At 41.5% G+C, this 19,352-nt stretch overlaps 1 protein-coding gene across 2 annotated transcripts in view; it reads right to left on the bottom strand.

Annotated features, from left to right (window-relative positions):
* Positions 1-19,352, bottom strand: part of mgat5 (alpha-1,6-mannosylglycoprotein 6-beta-N-acetylglucosaminyltransferase) — a 212,321-nt gene that overhangs the window by 45,570 nt on the left and 147,399 nt on the right. For both annotated transcript variants that reach the window (XM_072262149.1, XM_072262150.1), the window contains exons 5-9: positions 17,978-18,067; positions 17,579-17,650; positions 13,952-14,110; positions 13,651-13,820; positions 5,903-6,037 (exon numbers count right to left, since the gene is read on the bottom strand). In XM_072262149.1, the coding sequence (XP_072118250.1) occupies positions 5,903-6,037; positions 13,651-13,820; positions 13,952-14,110; positions 17,579-17,650; positions 17,978-18,067 (626 nt within the window). The remainder of the gene's footprint in view (positions 1-5,902; positions 6,038-13,650; positions 13,821-13,951; positions 14,111-17,578; positions 17,651-17,977; positions 18,068-19,352) is intronic.

Below are 19,352 nucleotides of genomic sequence, written 5' to 3'. Positions count from 1 at the left end.
GAATTAGGCCATTTGATTCATCGAGTCTGCTCTGCATTCCATCATGGCTGATTTATTATTCCTCTCTTCCCCATTCTCCTGCCTTCTCCCTGTTACCTTTGACACCCTTACTAATCAAAAACTATCAACCTTCAATCAAAGGTTCATTTTGGCAGGTCAAGTATGATGGCAAAATATAGTGTTAATGGTAAGACTCTTGGCAGTGTGGAGGATCAGAGGTATCTTGGGGTCTGAGGCCATAGGACACTCAAAGCTGCTGCGCAGGTTGACTCCGTGGTTAAGAAGGCATACGGCGTATTGGCCTTCATCAACCGTGAGACTGAGTTTAAGAGCCGAGATGTTACAGCTATATAAGACCCTGGTCAGAGCCCAATTGGAGTACTGTGCTCAGTTCTGGTCATCTCACTACAGGAAGGATGTGGAAACTATAGAAAAAGTGCAGAGGAGATTTACAAGGATGTTGCCTGGATTGGGAAGCATGCCTTATGAGAATAAGTTGAGTGAACTCAGCCTTTTCTCCTTGGATCGGTGGAGGATGAGAGGTGACCTTATAGAGGTGTACAGGATAATGAGAGGCATTGATCATGTGGATAGTCAGAGGCTTTTTCCCAGGGCTGAAATGGATAACACGAGAGGGCACAGTTTTAGGGTGCTTGGAGTAGGTACAGAGGAGATGTCAGGGGCAAGATTTTTTTTCCACACAGAGAGTGGTGAGTGCGTGGAATAGGTACCAGCGATGGTGGTGGAGGTGGATACTATAGGGTCTTTTAAGAGACTCCTGGATAGGTACATGGAGCTTAGAAAAATAGAGGGCTATGGGTAACCCCAGGTAATTTCTAAAGTAAGTACATGTTCGGCACAGCATTGTGGGCCAAAGGGCCTGTATTGTGCTGTAGGTTTTCTATGTTTCTAACCTTTTCTGAGGCAAACTGGGGCGGATCCCAGTCGCTTCTCAGGCAGGATTTGATGTGTTTCATCACCAACCTCTGAAAACACTTCAGCACATCACGCTACGGAACAATAGTTTTTGAAGCAGGTTACACGTTCTTCTTAAGCACTGGTATGATTGAGGCCTGGTTGAAGGAGGTGGGTAGCTCAGACTACTGAACCCAGAGGTTAATGATCTGAGTGAACGCTGCAGACAGCTGATTAGCACAGGCCCTTAGTACACGGCCAGGTACCCTGTTAACTGTTTTTTTTTTGTGGGTTCACTCTCCTGTAGGATGCTCGCATGTCGGCCTCAGAGACTGAACTCACAGGATCCAGTAGAATCACAACCTTGCCTCGAATTTAATTACTATGAGATAAAGCATTCTGAAGCTAACCACACAAATCTCAAAGATATAAGGGACATCAGGTCTGTAAAAAAAAGTTCTCTATTTGTCAGAATAAATTTGACTTCAATCACAAGAACAATTTTCTATATGTAAACAAATGCAACTCAAAGCACATGAAGCAGCCTGAAAAAAGGACAAAGCACCTTAGTTACCCTGCCAAGGTTGCAGTGTATCCTTTTGCCAAACTTGATAGCATCAACTTTCTTAAGCACTGTTGAACAACATCTTGACAGCAGCAGCAATTTTACAGGCAAATTAAACTTGCAAGTAACCAAGGATCAGCTTTATTCCCCATATAAATTTATAAGAATGAGGAATTTGCTGTGTTGTGTTGTCAGGGTGTGACATGCAACAAAACAAACATTCAAAAATTATAACGAATAAAGGATTATATAAAATAAAGTTAGAAGTTACAGCAGAGATATGGAATAAAATGTGCCTAATACACATATTTCCAATATAAACAGCATCAAAAATTGATTTAAAGTGCTTACAGTGCAATGACAGAGATAAACAGATCAAGGGGGTGGGGCAGAGCTAACTGGAATGGTTGATTAGATTAGATGAACTGCTGAGGGGAAGAAACTTTAAGATGGCACGACATTTTTGTTTTAATAGCCCTATAGCGCTTTGCAGAACGGAGTTTTTGAAAAGTAGTGTGTAGGGTGGGTATTGACTGCAATGATTTTCCTGCCTAAATTTTTGTCCTGGACATGTAGAAGTCCTGCAATGATGGTAGACTGACCTTTTCTGCTGACCTGACAGTTGGCTGTAGTTTTCGTATACTGTGAAAGAATGCCGCACCAAACCAGGCAGAGGGCTGATGCGAGAATGCTCTTTATGTGGTAGTGGAGAATTGCATCAGTATATTCTGGCAAAGATGGAATTTTACCAACTGCTGCAAGAAGTACATCTCCTCCTGAGCTTTTTGTTAATGAAGGAGAAATGGTTCTCCAATGAGGTCTTGTAAAATAATGATGACCAGGAAACTTAATGATGAATCAATACAAACTGTAGAGTAATCAAATTACAATTACGCACCCATCTGACTTTGAAATATGTTATAACCTTTCGACGGCCGGGAGGCTACAATTCTAGAACAGACTACACAGTGATACATTGGCAATTCTTTCAACAGAAATACTGTAATGATCATTGTTCATTTCTCCACACATACCTAGTCCCCCAGCAGTCTGTTGCTGTGAGTTCTACCTATGTACCACCTTCTGTAGATGAAGCAAGTGTGTTGGTTCCTGTGTTACAGTATAGGGGATAGAAAAGTGAACGCAGTGGTGCAGTCAACACCTGGGGAATCATGAATAACCAGAAGCAACAGTTGCCTATAATCCTCTGAATTGGTAAGTAATTCACTCCTTGACACCTTATAACCTTTTCATCATCAATAAGGCACAAGTCAGAAGCATAAGTTAAATGCTCCACTCAGGCAGATGAATAGGTTACAGCATTCAATCAGGTCAAAACTATCAAGGCCACTTGACTGGTACCCTAGCCACCATCATGAATACTGGTGCACCAAGGTTGAAATGCAAACCTTCTGCAAATGCAATTATTTGCCAACATTAATCCAATGTCACCTTCCAAACCCACAACCCTAATCATAGAGAACAAGGTCACAGGTGTATATAAGCTCTGCCACCTGAAGGTTCCCAGTCTGACTTAGAAATATATTGTTCTTTCACTGCTGATGAATCTAAATGCTACCTAAGATAACAGTAGTTACTATCACTCCAAGAACTGCAGTTGTTGAAAAAACAAAGCTGTGTATTGCCAACTTTATGGACAATTACTTATGAGCTTTGCCAGCAAGACATATATGTTTTAAATGATTAAGCAAACAGAAACAATTTTAGTTGTTTGGGAGTCTGTAATTCAAGGCTGAAGTCAAAAACTCAGAATAATTTAAATTGCTTGAATCCTTTCATAAAACAATGGATGGTCAGAAAATAGCAATTAATGCCAAGTCAACTGTTATTTAAAATCAAGGATTGATATCCCTGATGTCTACTTTATTTCTTTTCCATCTGTTTTTCACCTTAAATGTGTTTCAGAGACTGTCAGAGCCTGTGATTTACAGTTTGGTGATCAATTGAGTGATCCAGTGCTTTGCTTGAGAAGATTCTGGGAAGCAAGCGTGTGCTCGCATGGCCTGGATGCGAAGAAACTTACAGACCTATGTTTGACTCCATTTTATCAATTAAAGTATTGAGTACAATTGAGACATCAAGGTGAGATGTGGAGGGCGGGTGAGAGTTCAGCACTAAATGCCTTCCTTTTGATTGCTGCCGGAGACGGAGTGGCGTACTGCTGTAGGGCACGGTGGGGCAGGTGGGCAGGCTTCCCTGCCTCATGTGGTGCCCCTCTTTTTGGGTGATTATCCATCAAGTCGGAGGATGGTATTGTGATTCTGTGTTTATGGATTGGACTGCTGCATTTATACACTGTGAACTTACGTTTTTTAATACAGGTGTCGCCCGCTTTTCCAACGTTCACTTTACAAAACCTCGTTGTTACAAAAGACCAAAATTAGTTCCCTGTTTTCGCTAACAGAAGGTGTTTTCACTGTTACGAAAAAAAAAAGCAGCGCGCGCCCCGAGCAGCCGCTCCTCCCCCGGATTCGGAACTACATTCTTGCCGGCATTGCTGAAACACGTGCCTGTGAGCAGCCGTTTGCAAGATGAGTTCTAAGGTTTCGGAAAAGCCTAAAAGAGCTCGTAAGGGTGTTACACTTAGCGTAAGACTAGACATAATTAAGCGTTTTGATCGTGGTGAATGAAGTAAGGACAAAGTGAGTTTGGCTTGTGGAAGTTGACGAAGATGATGTTGAAGAGGTTTTGGCATCCCATCACCAAGAACTGATAGATGAAGAGCTGATGCAATTGGAAGAGGAAAGAATAACAATCAAAACTGAATGCAGTAGCGAACGGACCGAAAGTGAAGTTGTCCAGGAACTGAACGTGAAGCAACTGCGTGCGATTTTCACTGCAGTGATTGCAGAAAAGTACGACTTTAATTTTGAAAGGGTATGTCGGTTTAGGGCATATTTGGAAGATAGTTTGAGTGCTTACAACGAACTATATGATAGAAAAATGCGCGAGGCTAAGCAGTCAAGCATACTGTCGTTCTTCAAGCCTTCCACATCAGCCACAGCAAACGACGAACCTCGACCTTCAACATCGAGTCAGGCAGACATAGAAGAAGATGACCTGCCTGCCCTGATTGATGAGATGACACCCCAGTGTCCCACCACCCCAGCCCCCAGGCCGCAGACTGATACATTGCCGCGGAGAATGCAGCGGTAGCCGGGACGCACCCGACACATCTTTAAGAAAAAAGCCGAAATAAACAAGTTAATTAATTAGGTGCTGCCCGGCACGTAACTATCGGCCCAGATCACAGGCGATGCAATCAGCAATGCCTCTAATCTGGGCCGACATTGACGTACTGGGCGGCACCTAATTAATTAGCTTGTTTATTTTGGCTTTTTTCTTAAAGATGTGCTGGGTTCATCCCGGCTACCGTTGTACCCTTGCATGCTTCGCAGATCGGGATCGGTCGGCGGCCTGGAGGGTGGGGGCCACTGCACCACCCCAACCTACGACGACTAAGCCTAACACACCATCATCAGAGTGCTCTGCGCTGTCTTCCTGATTCCAGTAAGTGATACTACACTGTACATACATTATTTCTACTTTATATAGGCTGGGTATTTTTATGTGTTATTTGGTATAATTTAGCAGCTTCATAGCTTAAAGGTTACTGGAGAGAGTGTTTTTGCCAAGAGCGCTTGTGTGAGATTTTTGCTACGGAGAACAGTGCGCCAATGATTGTACAGAAGTATTTCTACTTTATATAGGCTGTTTATTCATCATATCATTCCTGTTTTTACTATATGTTACTGTTATTTTGGGTTTTATGTGTTATTTGGCATGATTTGGTAGGTTATTTTTTGGGTCTGCGAACGCTCACAAATTTTTCCCATATAAATAAATGGTAACTGCTTCTTCGCTTTACAATATTCCGGCTTACGAACCGTTTCATAGGAATGCTGTACCTTCGGATGGCGAACCTGTACTGTGTTTTTCACTGCCTGTTCCTTTTCCGTTTTGTTGTGTGAGGGCAGGGGGCTTGGGGGTTGATGTTCTGTCAGTTTTTTTGAGTGGGAGAGGGGTGTTCGGGGGTCAATGCTCTTGCTCAATATTTGTGTGGGGGGGCTCAATGATCAGATGCTGTTCTTTTTTGTGTGGAGCTGGTGGGTGTGCTGATGCTCTCTGAATGACTTACATGTTGTTTCTTTGTTTTGAGACTATCTGGAGAAGATGAATTTCAGAGTTATATGTGGATACATATTTTGATAATAAAATGAACCTTTGATACATTTTCAAACCCATGATGTCTTAATTTCCCAAAGATATTAGGGACCATGTAGGAAAAGTTGGACAAAAGGAGTTAAGGCAAATCACAAAGAAGATAACTGAGCTCACCACACTACACTAGTTCTTTTGTAATTCAACATCCAATATTAAAATGTAAAGAGTAATACTTACTGATAATGAACCCAAGATGGCCCAAGTGTCTTCTTAAATTGTGTTAATCCAACAATGTCGATATAAATTAGCTCTACTATCTTATCACCACGAGTTGGGCAACCCGATCTGTTACCCATCACTTTCTTCATTATCCTACAAGTAGAAAGTACATATTAAATACCTGAGTACATTAAACTTAAAAAGTATTTAGAAAATTCAAAATGTAACCAATAATGAGTAATATCATCAACATATGGAGGCTTGCTAGTACAACAAATAATATTTGTTGAATAATATGTTGAAGGTTTTCTGTGCTCGTTGTCAGATGTGGGGGGGGTCCTGGAGTCTCCCAGCTTTCCAGATGGCCATATCTGCACCAGGTGCATCGAGCTGCAGCTCCTAAGGGACCGAGTTAGGAAACTGGAGATGCAGCTCGATGACCTTCGCCTGGTCAAGGAGAGTGAGGAGGTGAAAGAAAGGAATTATAGGCAGGTGGTCACACCGGGGCCACAGGAGACAGTCAAGTGGTTTAACAGTCAGCAGAGGGAAGGGGAAGAGTAAGAGTCAGGTACTAGAGCATACCCTGTGCCTGTACCTCTTGACAATAAGTACTCCTGTTCGACTACTGTTGGGGGAGGGGGGGTGGGGAGACAGCCCACCTGGGGAAAGCAACAGCGGCCGTGCCTCTGGCACAGAGTCTGGCCCTGTGGCTCAGAAGGGTAGGAGAGGGAAGAGGAAGACAGTAGTGATAGGGGACTCTATAGTTAGGGGGTCAGACAGGCGATCCTGTGGACGTAGGAAAGAAACTCAGATGGTAATTTGCCTCCCAGGTGCCAGGATCCGGGATGTTTCAGATCGCGTCCAAGATAGCCTGCAGTGGGAAGGAGAACAGCCAGAGGTCGTGGTACATATTGATACCAACGACACAGGTAGGAAAAGGGAAGAGGTCCTGAAAAAAGACTACAGGGAGTTAGGAAGGAAGTTGAGAAGCAGGACCGCAAAGGTAGTAATCTCAGGATTACTGCCTGGGCCACGCAACAGTGACTATAGGAATAGAGTGAGGTGGAGGATAAATGTGTGGCTGAGTGATTGGAGCAGGGGGCAGGGATTCAGATTTTTGGATCATTGGGACCTCTTTTGGGGCAGGTATGACCTGAACAAAAATGACGGATTGCACTTGAATCCCAGGGGGACCAATATCCTGGCGAGGAGGTTTGCTAAGGCTACTGGGGAGAGTTTAAACTAGAATTGTTGGGGGGTGGGAACCGAACTGTGGTCGTGCTTCTCAACTTCCTTCCTAACTCCCTGTAGTCTTTTTTCAGGACCTCTTCCCTTTTCCTACCTATGTCATTGGTACCAATATGTTCCACGACCTCTGGCTGTTCTCCCTCCCACAGCAGCATATCTTGGACGCGATCCGAAACACCCTGGATCCTGGCACCTGGTGTTGTGGATAGTGTGGAGGGCTGTCAGAGGTTACAGCGGGACATTGATAGGATGCAAAAATGGGGTAAGAATTGGCAGATGGATTTCAACACAGATAAATATGAGGTGGTTCATTTTAGTAGGTCAAATATGATGGGTCAGAATATAGTATTAATGGTAAGATTCTTGGCAGTGTGGATCAGAGGGATCTTAGGGTCCGAGTCCATAGGACACTCAAAACTGCTGCGCAGGTTGACTCTGTAGTTAAGAAAGCATACGGTGCATTGGCCTTCATCAATCATGGGATTGAGTTTAAGAGCCGAGAGGTAATGTTGCAACTTTATAGGACCATGGTCAGACCCCACTTGGAGTACTGTGCTCAGTTCTGGTCGCCTCACTACAGGAAGGATGTGGAAGCCATAGACGGGTGTAGAGGAGACTTACAAGGATGTTGCCTGGATTGGGGAGCATTGCTTACGAGAGTAGGTTGAGTGAACTCGGCCTTTTCTCCTTGGAGCGATGGAGGATGAACGGTGACCCGATAGAGGTGTATAAGATGATGAGAGGCATTGATCATGTAGATAGTCAGAGGCTTTTTCCCAGGGCTGAAATGGCTAACATGAGAGGGCACAGTTTTAAGGTGCTTGGAGTAGGTACAGAGAGGGTATCAGGAGTATGTTTTTTTTCCGCACAAGGAGTGTTGGGTGCATGGAATAGGTGCCGGCAACAGTGGTGGAGGCGGACATGATAGGGTCTTTTAAGAGACTCCTGGATTGGTACATGGAGCTCAGAAAAATAGAAGGCTATGGGTAACCCTAGGTAATTTCTAAGGTAGGGACATGTTCGGCACAGCTTTGTGGACCGAAGGGCCTGTATTGTGCTGTAGGTTTTCTATGTTTCTATTGTAATTCTTATGTCTTGCACGGCACTCCTACCACTAAACAAATTTTATGGCATGTCAATGACATAAACTTTATTCTAAGACTTCTCTAAAATTTGTATTCTCACTCTATTTTCACCAATAATTTACTACTATTTTGCAATGACATTCGCTTTTACTGATTTACTCTCAACTTTCAGTTCATTAGTTTTATATACTATTTCGACTTGACCTTCAAAAATGTGATAACCTAAATAATTCACATATATGAACAAGTAGTAGATTATATAGTACATCTAGGTTATATTGAAAGTAAAGCAACACACATCAAAGTTGCTGGTGAACGCAGCAGGCCAGGCAGCATCTCTAGGAAGAGGTACAGTTGACGTTTCAGGCCGAAACCCTTCGTCAGGACTGTACCTCTTCCTAGAGATGCTGCCAGGCCTGCTGCGTTCACCAGCAACTTTGATGTGTGTTGCTTGAATTTCCAGCATCTGCAGAATTCCTGTTGTTTATATTGAAAGTAATTTTCTTTTGAAAAGGAAATGTTTCAAACAATCACTCGCAGCAAAATCAAATGACTACTGTATTGCACAGAGCTCCCAAGGTGGTACCAAATGCATATTAGCATCTGGTTGTCTGGGTGCTAGGAGATGGAACAAGCTGATCACAAGATTGTGGACTTTTGCGACATAGTGAGTTGATAGTCTGCAGGAAATTCAAGAGGAGATAGTAACTCAAAGCAACTGCACTTGCTGTGTTGTCTAGAAGACATTTTGCCACTCATCCGAGAGGCTTCTTCAGTTCTGATCCATGGTGGGTAGTTTGCCAGCTTATAAACTCTGTGAGTTGTTTAAAGATATAGCAATCACATGCAGTTCTCATTGCACTGGGTAGCATATACAATAGAGCAAATACAGTATCATCATCATTATCACGTGCCATGCCCAGTTTGAGCTTTGACTGCCATGGCCCACACACTCCTTTTTCGTGTCAAGTGGATCAATTCATTGGTATTCATTTCCAATTCTCTGGCTGCTGTCTCCATCATCATTTGTCTTTGTCTTCCTCTTGCTTTCTTTCCTTCCATCTTTCCCATAATTACCATGCATTCTAATTCCTCTTTCCTAATCACATGTCCAATGAAGTTACGTTGCCTTTTCATGACCTCATACATTATTTCTCTTTTTGTGTTTGCTCTGTTCATGACATTCTCGTTAGATATTCGTTTCGACCATGATATTCTTTGCATTCTCTTCAAAAACCACATCTCTGTTCTACAATTCGTTTCCTTATGTTACTAGATGTTGTCCAACATTCTGAGCCATATAACATAACTGGATAAACGTAACATTTCAGTACTCTGAGGCGGGTTGTCATGCCTAGTTTAGTATTGGTCAGTATACCCTTCATTTTCATAAAGGTGCCTTTTGCCATCCCTATTCTTCTCTTGATGTCCAAGTCACACCCACCATCTGATATCACCCAGCTTCCTAAGTACCAAAAGTTCTTTACTTGTCTTATGTCTTCCCCATTTATTCTCAGCCTGCAGATAGGATTCTCCTTCTTTTTGGATAGCACCATACATTCTGTCTTTTTGCAATTGATAGATAGACCCATTTTTGCACTTTCTTCAACAATTATATCAATTAAGTTTTGTAGTTCTTCCCCCGTACTTGCAATTAACAGTGTCATCTGCATATCTGAAATTATTGATGTTTTCACCGCCAACTTTGATTCCCAAGATCTCTTATTTTTTGTAATATTGTTTCACTGTACACATTAAATAAATCAGAGGAGAAAACACACCCTTGTCTAACGCCTCTTGATTTTCATAAACTGACTCACTTCTCCATCTATTCTTACAGCGGCAGTTTGTTCCCAGTACAGATTTCTGATTAGGCAGAGGTCTTTCGAATCTAGAACTGGAGTTTTCTGTAATATTTCAAATAACTTATGGTGCTTCACTTTATCAAATGCTTTTGTGTAGTCGATAAAAAAAACAAACAAATCATTTTGCACTTGAATAGCTCATTCTGATAGTATCCTTAACATCAATATTGTGTTTCTTGTATCTTTGTCTTTCACAAAACCACATTGTTCTTCACCTATTTCAGCTTGTATCTTACTTTTAGCTCTTGTCATCAAAATTCTTAGAAGTATCTTGGTGATATGACTTATTAAACTTACGGTCCTATGTAATTCACATTCTATTGCTCCAGCTTTCTTAGGAAGAGTGATTTTTTTCATCTCTTCTGGTATTATTCCAGTCTCATAAATATCATTGATTAAATCAGCAAGTTTTTCAATTCCATAATCTTCAAGGGCAATAATTTGTTCTATTACTAATTCATCAGGACCTGCTGCCTTTCCTTTCTTCATCTTATTTATTGCATTACGAACTTCAGATTTTAAAATACTTGGACCGTCAATGTTTTTCTTAATTTCTGGTTTTTCGCCTCGATCGTCTTTAAACAATTCCTGAATATACTCAGTCCTTCTGTTTATAATCTCATATTTTTCCATGATAATGGTACCGTCCTTTGCTTTCAAACATCCACCTGAAGAACAAAGGAGCTTTTTACCAGCGATATTCTTGATTTGTTGATGTAACCTTTTTAGATCAGTAATAGGGATTCTTTCTATTTGCTCACATTCCTGGTTTAACCATTCTTCTTTGGCTTTTTGACATAAGCTTTTAACTTTTTCATCTAAGGACTTATATTCTATAGGATTTGCTTTCTTCCGTCTCCTTTCTTCCATTAGATTTTTGATTTCATCTGTCATCCATTTATTCTTTGTGCTTTTTTTCTTTTTCAGGAATCACTGACTTTGCTGATTCTACCAAGGCATCCTTCAGAGAGTTAAATTTCATTTCTACATGATTGCTATCATCTTCAACAGATTCTATTTCTAGACTTTGAAATCTATTCCTTACTTCAATTGTAAATTTTTGTCTTAAGTTTTCTTCTTTAATTAACTGCAAGTAGTCAAGGGATTGTTCAGGTTTTTGCTTCTTTAGTTTTTTAAGTTTTACTTTTACATGACATACTACTGGGTTATGGTCACTATTACAGTCTGCACCTGGATATGTTTTGCATTGACTCACTGAGTTTCTAAATCTTTGGTTTATAGTAATAAAGTCAATTTGATTTCTGGTTTTATCACCTGGACTGTTCCTGGTCCACAAGCGTCTTGGATGGTTTTTAAAGTAGGTGTTCATAATGACCGGATTATTCATCTTGCACCATTCTACCCATTTCTCACCTCTTTCATTTCTTTCCCCTAGTCCAAATTTTCCTATGGTATTTCCATCAGCACCTTGTCCTACTTTAGCATTTAGATCTCCCAAGACAATAACAATATCTTGAGATTTGCATCCATCCTTTGCTTGTTCAAGCTCTTAAGAGAACTTACCTACATCTTCATTTGTTCCATCTGCTGTTGGTGCATATACCTGTATAATTGCTAAATCAAATGGTTGTCCTCTGAATCTAACAAGGAGCATTTTTTCTGATATTGCCCAATGTCCTAAAACACTTTTTGCCATGTTTTCATCCATAAGAATTCCTACTCCATTAGTATGGGATGTCCCACAAGAATAAACTAGTAATCAACAGGAATTCTGCAGATGCTGGAAATTCAAGCAACACACATCAAAGTTGCTGGTGAACGCAGCAGGCCAGGCAGCATCTCTAGGAAGAGGTACAGTTGGCGTTTCAGGCCGAGACCCGTCGTCGGGAATAAACTCGTGTTCTATTTCTAATCTGACATGTTCCAGCACCTATCCAACGAACTTCACTAATTCCCATGATGTTAATCTCTAGTCTTTCCATTTCATTTATCATATTGTCCAATCTTCCTGCTCGATACAGGGTTCTTACATTCCAAGTGGCAATAATTTTCTTTTGTGTTACTTTAATTCTATGAGCAGTAGCTTGATGACGGTCGGGAATCCCCTGCTGGCCAGAATCAATCCTATCGTGCGAAACATCTTCAGAATTGTCTTGAAGATCCTCTTGACGCTGTTGTTGTGTGACACATTTTGTGAGTTTGACCATGCTTTTCTCAGCAAATTGCAACGGTGGTTTGCTATTACCTACCGTTGGAAATACAGTATACTCAGATAGAAACTCATTCACCCCAAGGACCCTATACCCAAACATAAACAGAGCAATATTGTATAAGTTATCCCAGTGTTGAAATGTCTAATACCAGAGGGCATGCATTTAAGGCTTGATGGGCAGGTTTTCTTTTTAAGTGGTGGGTGTCTGAAGTGGAGTGCTGGGAGAGGCAGATACAATAGAGACTTTTAAGAGACGTTTAGGCTACGTTCTCACTACGCCGGATAATTCTGAAAATAAAGCTTTTTCTCTTCGTTTTGACCTTCCGTCCACACTGAAACGGCATTTTCATCTCCCGAAAACAGAGATTTTCGAAACACTCTCCAGGGTGTGTAAATTTGAAAACGATTGTTTCGCGTTGTAGTGTGGACAGGATGAACGGAGAGATTTTAAAATGTTGTCATGACAACACCACAACAACAATGCCTTTTCTGCTTCTGCTTGGGACTGTGCAAGCACTGCCGGATAGCTGTTCTTTGTTCTTGATCCTCCAAAATATTCCACATGGAATTTAAACTGGAGGTGGCTTTCAAGCTGGTCCCCTCGGTTTCTCTGTTTGCATCCTCTGTTCTTCTGCCCGTACCCTCTGGTCTCCCTGTCTGCGGTGGTTGTTCCCTCGATCTCCTGTACCCCAGGGTCTTCAAGCCGGCACTGTCACTGACTGACCACCGCTGTTATAATGTGCAGTCGGTGTGAACGGCGTGAGAGTTAAATTGTAAAGTGAGCTGGTCTGGCGGCAGAAGATTCACTCTCTTGGTTCTTGATCCTCCAAAATATTCCACATGGAATTTAAACTGAGAGTGGCAGAGGGTGGGCTTAAGAAAGAGATTTTTGAAGAAGAAAAGCTGCCTTAAATTAAATTGTATTTGGCTGTGTGACTGTTAGGATTAGGATTATTCCATGCTCTAATTGTGCGGGGGAAAAAATGGAACGGAACAAACGGAACAGCTAGTATTAAGAGATTATACTGGATATACTCAACAGGTTACGCACCATGAAAAAGAAAATGTTAAACATTTCAGGTCAACTGCCTTTCATCACAAAAGGGTCTAAGGAAGGTCTTCAGACAGAAATGTCAACTTTCTCTTTTCAGAGGTGTAATCTGATCTGCTGAGTATATCGAGCATTTTCTGCCTACATTTTATATTTTCAGTATATGCAGTTCCACCTCCCCTCCACTTTCTGGAACGTGCCCTTCATTCCCTCTGTTATCAGGAACTAGTACTACAAAAAGCATATTTTAAAATTTATAAATCAACTTAATAACATCATGCCTCAATTTGAACGGTTTGACATTTTGGATTTAACGCAGTACTAATTAAATATAATCTCCTTACTCTTTTAGTTCAGCCAATGAAGCAGAAATCCGAATATCATGGCCCAACAGGTAAAGAGTTGTAATCAAATCGCTCCACTGCACTAATTCACCAAGAGGGCCACCACTGAAAGCATTCTCCGCTATTTTAAATCCCGATTCCTTTGTTAAAAGTCCAAGATGAATAAGAATCTAAAAAGAGTGCAAATATACAAATTAATGTAGAAGGCATGCTGCTTCTCTGAGTTTAGAAATTAATCTGTAATTTGCAAATAAGTCCGTATGTTCACATGTAATACTTCAGGGAACTTTAGTGAGCTGACCTTTTTACGGTTGTTTTCCAGATTTTGTTTCTCTGCAAGTGATTTTACCGCCTCAATCCAAGCACTTGCCATTCGATTTATCCTCAACCGCATCCATCGAAATTCATCATGAGCCGACATGATTTTAAAGAGATAATTAAAATCAGTTCGAATTTCAGCCTGAAATAAACAATATTTTAATAGTTCACTTCAATTTTCATAGTCGCAACTTTATATCATTTAAAACATCCTTACTAACTTTACATACACACAAGTTCTAGGAGGTAATTAGCATGATATAATAAGAAGCAAATTTGGATCTACCAATAACTACAGACAATCAATGCTTATTTTTAATACATCCTTTCTCTAAGAAAATTATAAAACGGGAAATCATCAAACTGCATATTTTGTCATGTATGGCAAGTACCAAAGTGAGCAAATCCATTAGGAAAGTTTCTCCCCTTGAGCGCTAGAATGTCTGTGCTATATCTGAAATGCAATTTGTTTTGCTTAAAATTATTGGTGACAGTATTTTATTTTATTTGTCTACACATTAGCAATCGAACAAGAGACTTGGATGGCTCAGGGGCAGGAATGGTTCCTTCGAGTGACAGGCTTTAGGTGTTTCAGAGAGGACAGGGAGGGAGGGAAAAGAGCTGGGGGTGTGGCACTGTTGATCAGAGATAGTGTCATGGCTGCAGAAAAGGAGGATGTCATGGACGGATTCTGTAGGTGGAAGTTAGGAACAGGAAAGGGTCAATAATTCTACTGGGTGTTTTTTTATAGACCACCCAATAGTAACAGGGACATCAGGGAGCAGATAGGGAGACAGATTCTGGAAAGGTGTAAAAATAACAGGGTTGTCGTGGTGGGAGACTTCAATTTCCCAAATACTGATTGGCATGTCCCTACAACAATGGCTTTAGATCGGGTGGAGTTTGTTAGGTGTGTTCATGAAAGTTTCCTGACACAGTATGTAGATAAGCCTACAAGAGGAGAGGCTGTACTTGATTTGGTATTGGGAAATGAACCTGGTCAGGTGTCAGATCTCTCAGGGGGAGAGCATTTTGGAGATAGTGACCACATTTCTATCTCCTTTACCATAGCATTGGAGAGGAATAGGAACAGACAATTTAGGGAATCGTTTAATTGGAGTAAGGGGAAATATGAGGCTATCAGGCAGGAACTTGGAAGCATAAATTGGAAACAGATGTTCTCAGGGAAACGTATGGAAGGAATGTGACAAATGTTCAGGGGATATTTGCGTGGAATTCTGCATAGGTACGTTCCTATGAGACAGAAAAGGATGGTAGGGTATAGGAACTGTGGTGTACGAAGGCTGTTGTATATCTAATCAAGAAGAAAAGAAGAGCTTACAAAAGGTTCAAAAAACTAGGTAATGATAGAGATCTAGAAGATTATAAGGCTAGCAGGAAAGAGCTTAAGAAAGAAATTAGGAGAGCCAGAAAGGGCCATGAGAAGGCCTTGGCAGACAGGATTAAGGAAAACCCCGAGGCATTCTACAAATATTTGAAGAGCAAGAGGTTAAGACGTGAGAGAATAGGACTAATTAAGTGTGACAGTGGAAAAGTATGCAAGGAACCGGAGGAGATAGTGGAGGTTCTTAATGAGTACTTTGCTTCAGTATTCACTATGGAAAAGGATCTTGGCGATTGTAGGGATGACTTACAGTGGACTGAAAAGCTTGAGAGTGTTGATATTAAGAAAGAGGATGTGCTGGAGCTTTTGGAAAGCATCAAGTTGAGTAAGTCACCGGGACCGGACGAGATGTACCTCAGGCTACTGTGGGAGGCGAGGGAGGAGATTGCTGAGCCTCTGGCGATGATCTTTGCATCATCAACGAGAACAGGAGAGTTTCTGGAGGATTGGAGGGTTGCAGATGTTGTTCCATTATTCAAGAAAGGGAGTAGAGATAGCCCAGGAAATTATAGACCAGTGAGTCTTACTTCAGTGGTTGGTAAGTTGATGGAAAAGATCCTGAGAGGCAGGACTTATGAACATTTGGAGAGGCATAATATGATTAGGAATAATCAGCATAGCTTTATCAAAGGCAGGTCGTGCATTACGAGTCTGATTGAATTTTTTGAGGATGTGACTAAACACATTGATAAAGGTAGAGCAGTAGATGTAATTATATGGATTTCAGCAAGGCATTTGACAAGGTACCCCATGCAAGGCTTATTGAGAAAGTAAGGAGGCATGGGATCCAAGGGGACATTGCTTTGTGGATCCAGAACTGGCTTGCCCACAAAAGGCAAGGAGTGGTTATAGGCGGGTCATATTCTGCATGGAGGTTAGTGACCAGTGGTGTGCCTCAGGGATCTGTTCTGGGACCCCTACTCTTCGTGATTTTTATAAATGACCTGGATGAAGAAGTGGAGGGATAGGTTAGTAAATTTGCTGATGACACAAAGTTTGGGGGTGTTGTGGATAGTGTGGGGGTTGTCAGAGGTTACAGCGGGACATTGATAGGATGCAAAAAATGGGCTGAGAAGTGGCAGATGGAGTTCAACCCAGAAAAGTGAGAAGTGGTCCATTTTGGTAGGTCAAATATGATGGCAGAATATAATATTAATGGTAAGACTCTTAGCAGTGTGGAGGATCAGAGGGATCTTGGGGTCCGAGTCCATAGAACACTCAAAGCTGCTGCGCAGGTTGACACTATGGTTAAGAAAGCATACAGTGCATTGGCCTTCATTAATCGTGGAATTGAATTTAGGAGCTGAGAGGTAACGTTGCAGCTATATAGGACCCTGGTCAGACCCCACTTGGAGTACAGTGCTCAGCTCTGGTCGCCTCACTATAGGAAGGACGTGGAAACCATAGAAAAGGTGCAGAGGAGATTTACAAGGATGTTGCCTGGATTGGGGAGCAGGCCTAATGAGAATAGGTCAAGTGAACTCAGCCTTTTCTCTTTGGAGCGACGGAGGGTGAGAGGTGACCTGATAGAGGTGTATAAGATGATGAGAAGCATTGATCGTGTGGATAGTTAGATGCTTTTTCCCAGGGCTGGAATGACTAGCATGAGAGGGCACAGTTTTAAGGTGCTTGAAAGTAGGTACAGAGGAGATGACAGGGTTAAGGTGTTTACGCAGTGTGGTGAGTGTGTGTAATGGGCTGCCAGCGGCAGTGGTGGAGGCAGATACGATAGGGCCTTTTAAGAGACTCCTGGATAGGTACATGGAGCTCATAAAAACAGAGGGCTATGGGTAACCCTAGGTAATTTCTAAGGTAAGGACATGTTCGGCACGGCTTTGTGAGCCGAAGGGTCTGTATCGTGTTATAGGTTTTCTAAGTTTCTACATGAAGCAATACCTCTATAAGTGCAACAGGTACTCCACTTTCGCCAAGAGATCCTTGTGGTACAGCTACAAATTTATAGCTTTATAAATTTGATTAATAGCAACTTGATCTTCACAGCTGACTATTCCCTTATCGTTACTGACTGAAACAATTTACAATTCTACATTGATATGCTTCACAGAAATGTTTGATCTGTGTTTGTAGATTTTCTATTCAAGACCAGGTTATGTCATTGTATGTGAAAATAACAAAGGTAGCACACTAATACACTATAGTGCATTTCAACAGGTTGGCTCCAAGGTTCATTTGATCAACACCAACCACAGTCTGTTGATCAGTATCTTCCCGATCACCCTTCGCTCTCCATGGTAGAAGAGGACACCAGTTTTCAACCTAGGTCATCAAGAAAAGAATTATAAAATTAGCATAGATGAGTAGCTTAAATCTCAAAGATAGAGGGGGAGGGGAAGGTGGTATGGGAAAGCTGGTGGGTTAAGAGGGAAGGGGATTTATGGGGATTGGAGGGGTGAGGGCCAGAGGCAGGTCAGTGGGAAGGTTGGGGGTGAGAGGGGATCAAAGGAGGGAACATGCTAATTCTGTGTCACATTTCTCCACTTAAATTGCCCAAAGAACTGCAGACATCTGCAGTGGGTTATGTATGATTAACTGGTCCAAAGAACAAATACATTTCTCTTCAATGCAGGCAATACTGTCACTGACCTCACTGAGGTAAATAAAAAATGAGCACACGGATCCATCCACACCGTAGCTGGCATAGCAGGGATCTGATCGCCACATCGTTTTCATCCACTGGAAAACAAGGCCACAATTAAATACAAATTGCTTTAAAAATAACTTCCAGTAGTTTCTTTCTCCACCATACTCACACAAAAAGCACAACTCTACTTCATTTTCGTTCAGTGATTAATATCTCTCAGATCCATAAAACATTAAAACATTTGAAGACTATTGTATAAAAGTTTGCTAATTTGAATTTGTTCTTTACGATATTCTCAGAATTTATTTCAGATTTCTATTTTAGAATCACCATTTTTTCCATGTACAGGTAATTTCTTATAGTTTAAAGGAATCAAATTCTACTGGACTTTGGTATACAAGTTTTGGGTGTTACCACTGGGATGAGGGATGAGAACAAGGGATGGAATCCTATTGACTGAGTATAGGGAGTTTGGAAAGAAGAAACGGGACCTTCAGGGTAGTGAATTCTAGATTACTCCTGGTGGCAATTGATAGTGAGGTCAGAAACAAAAGGATAGGCCAAATGAACTTAGCTGAGGAGTTGATGCAGTGGCCAAGGATTCGAGTTCTTGGATCATTGGCATCTTTTCTTGAGCTGAAAACCATGGTTGTTCAGGACATGAGGGAAATAAGTGATGATGTTTTCGATGACATTCATATTACCAAGGAGAAGGTAATTGCAGCCTTGCAGTGCATTAATGTGGATAAATCCCCAGGGCTTGAGGAAGTGCATGTCAGACTTTATGCAAGGCTAGAGATGAAATTGCAGAGGCCCACTGATGAAGTTCCCAAAGGCTGGGAAGATGGATAATGTTGTTTGCAAACAATCACTTAAAAAAATCCTTCACTGTAATGAAGGATATTATTTAATTTACTTTGTATTTTAACAAAGGTTCAGTTTTGTACAATGAGGGAACACAGAAGTTTTCAGTCTGTGAAAATCAGTAAAACGAGTCACTCTATAAATCTATTAAAAGAAGTTTTAAAAAAGGCTCTTGAGCATCCTCTTATTTAACTAGCAACAGTGGCTTTGGATGAATGACATGCCAATTTCAGCGCAGATGTTTCAGGTCACCATTCTCATCCCCCCAACTGCCTACCCCTCCACTCCCCCTCCCCATCACCTGGATTCACCTATCCCCTGCCAACTTATGTTCCTCTTCTTTCCCCGCCCTACTGCCCTCTTTCTTTCTAATCTTGATGAAGCGTCTCAGCCTGAAATGTCAGTTCTTCAGTTCCCACAATAGATGCTGCCTGACCGACTGAGTTCCTCCAGAACTCAACGATGAAAGCTTATTTAAAAAAGTGGAGAAAAGGGCTAAGTAGGGGAAGATGG

This window comes from Mobula birostris, chromosome 6 (assembly GCF_030028105.1).
Source record: "Mobula birostris isolate sMobBir1 chromosome 6, sMobBir1.hap1, whole genome shotgun sequence".
Lineage (NCBI taxonomy): Eukaryota > Metazoa > Chordata > Chondrichthyes > Myliobatiformes > Myliobatidae > Mobula > Mobula birostris.
The sequence above is the reverse complement of the archived record's forward strand: the minus strand, read 5'-3'. Positions and strand labels throughout refer to the sequence as shown.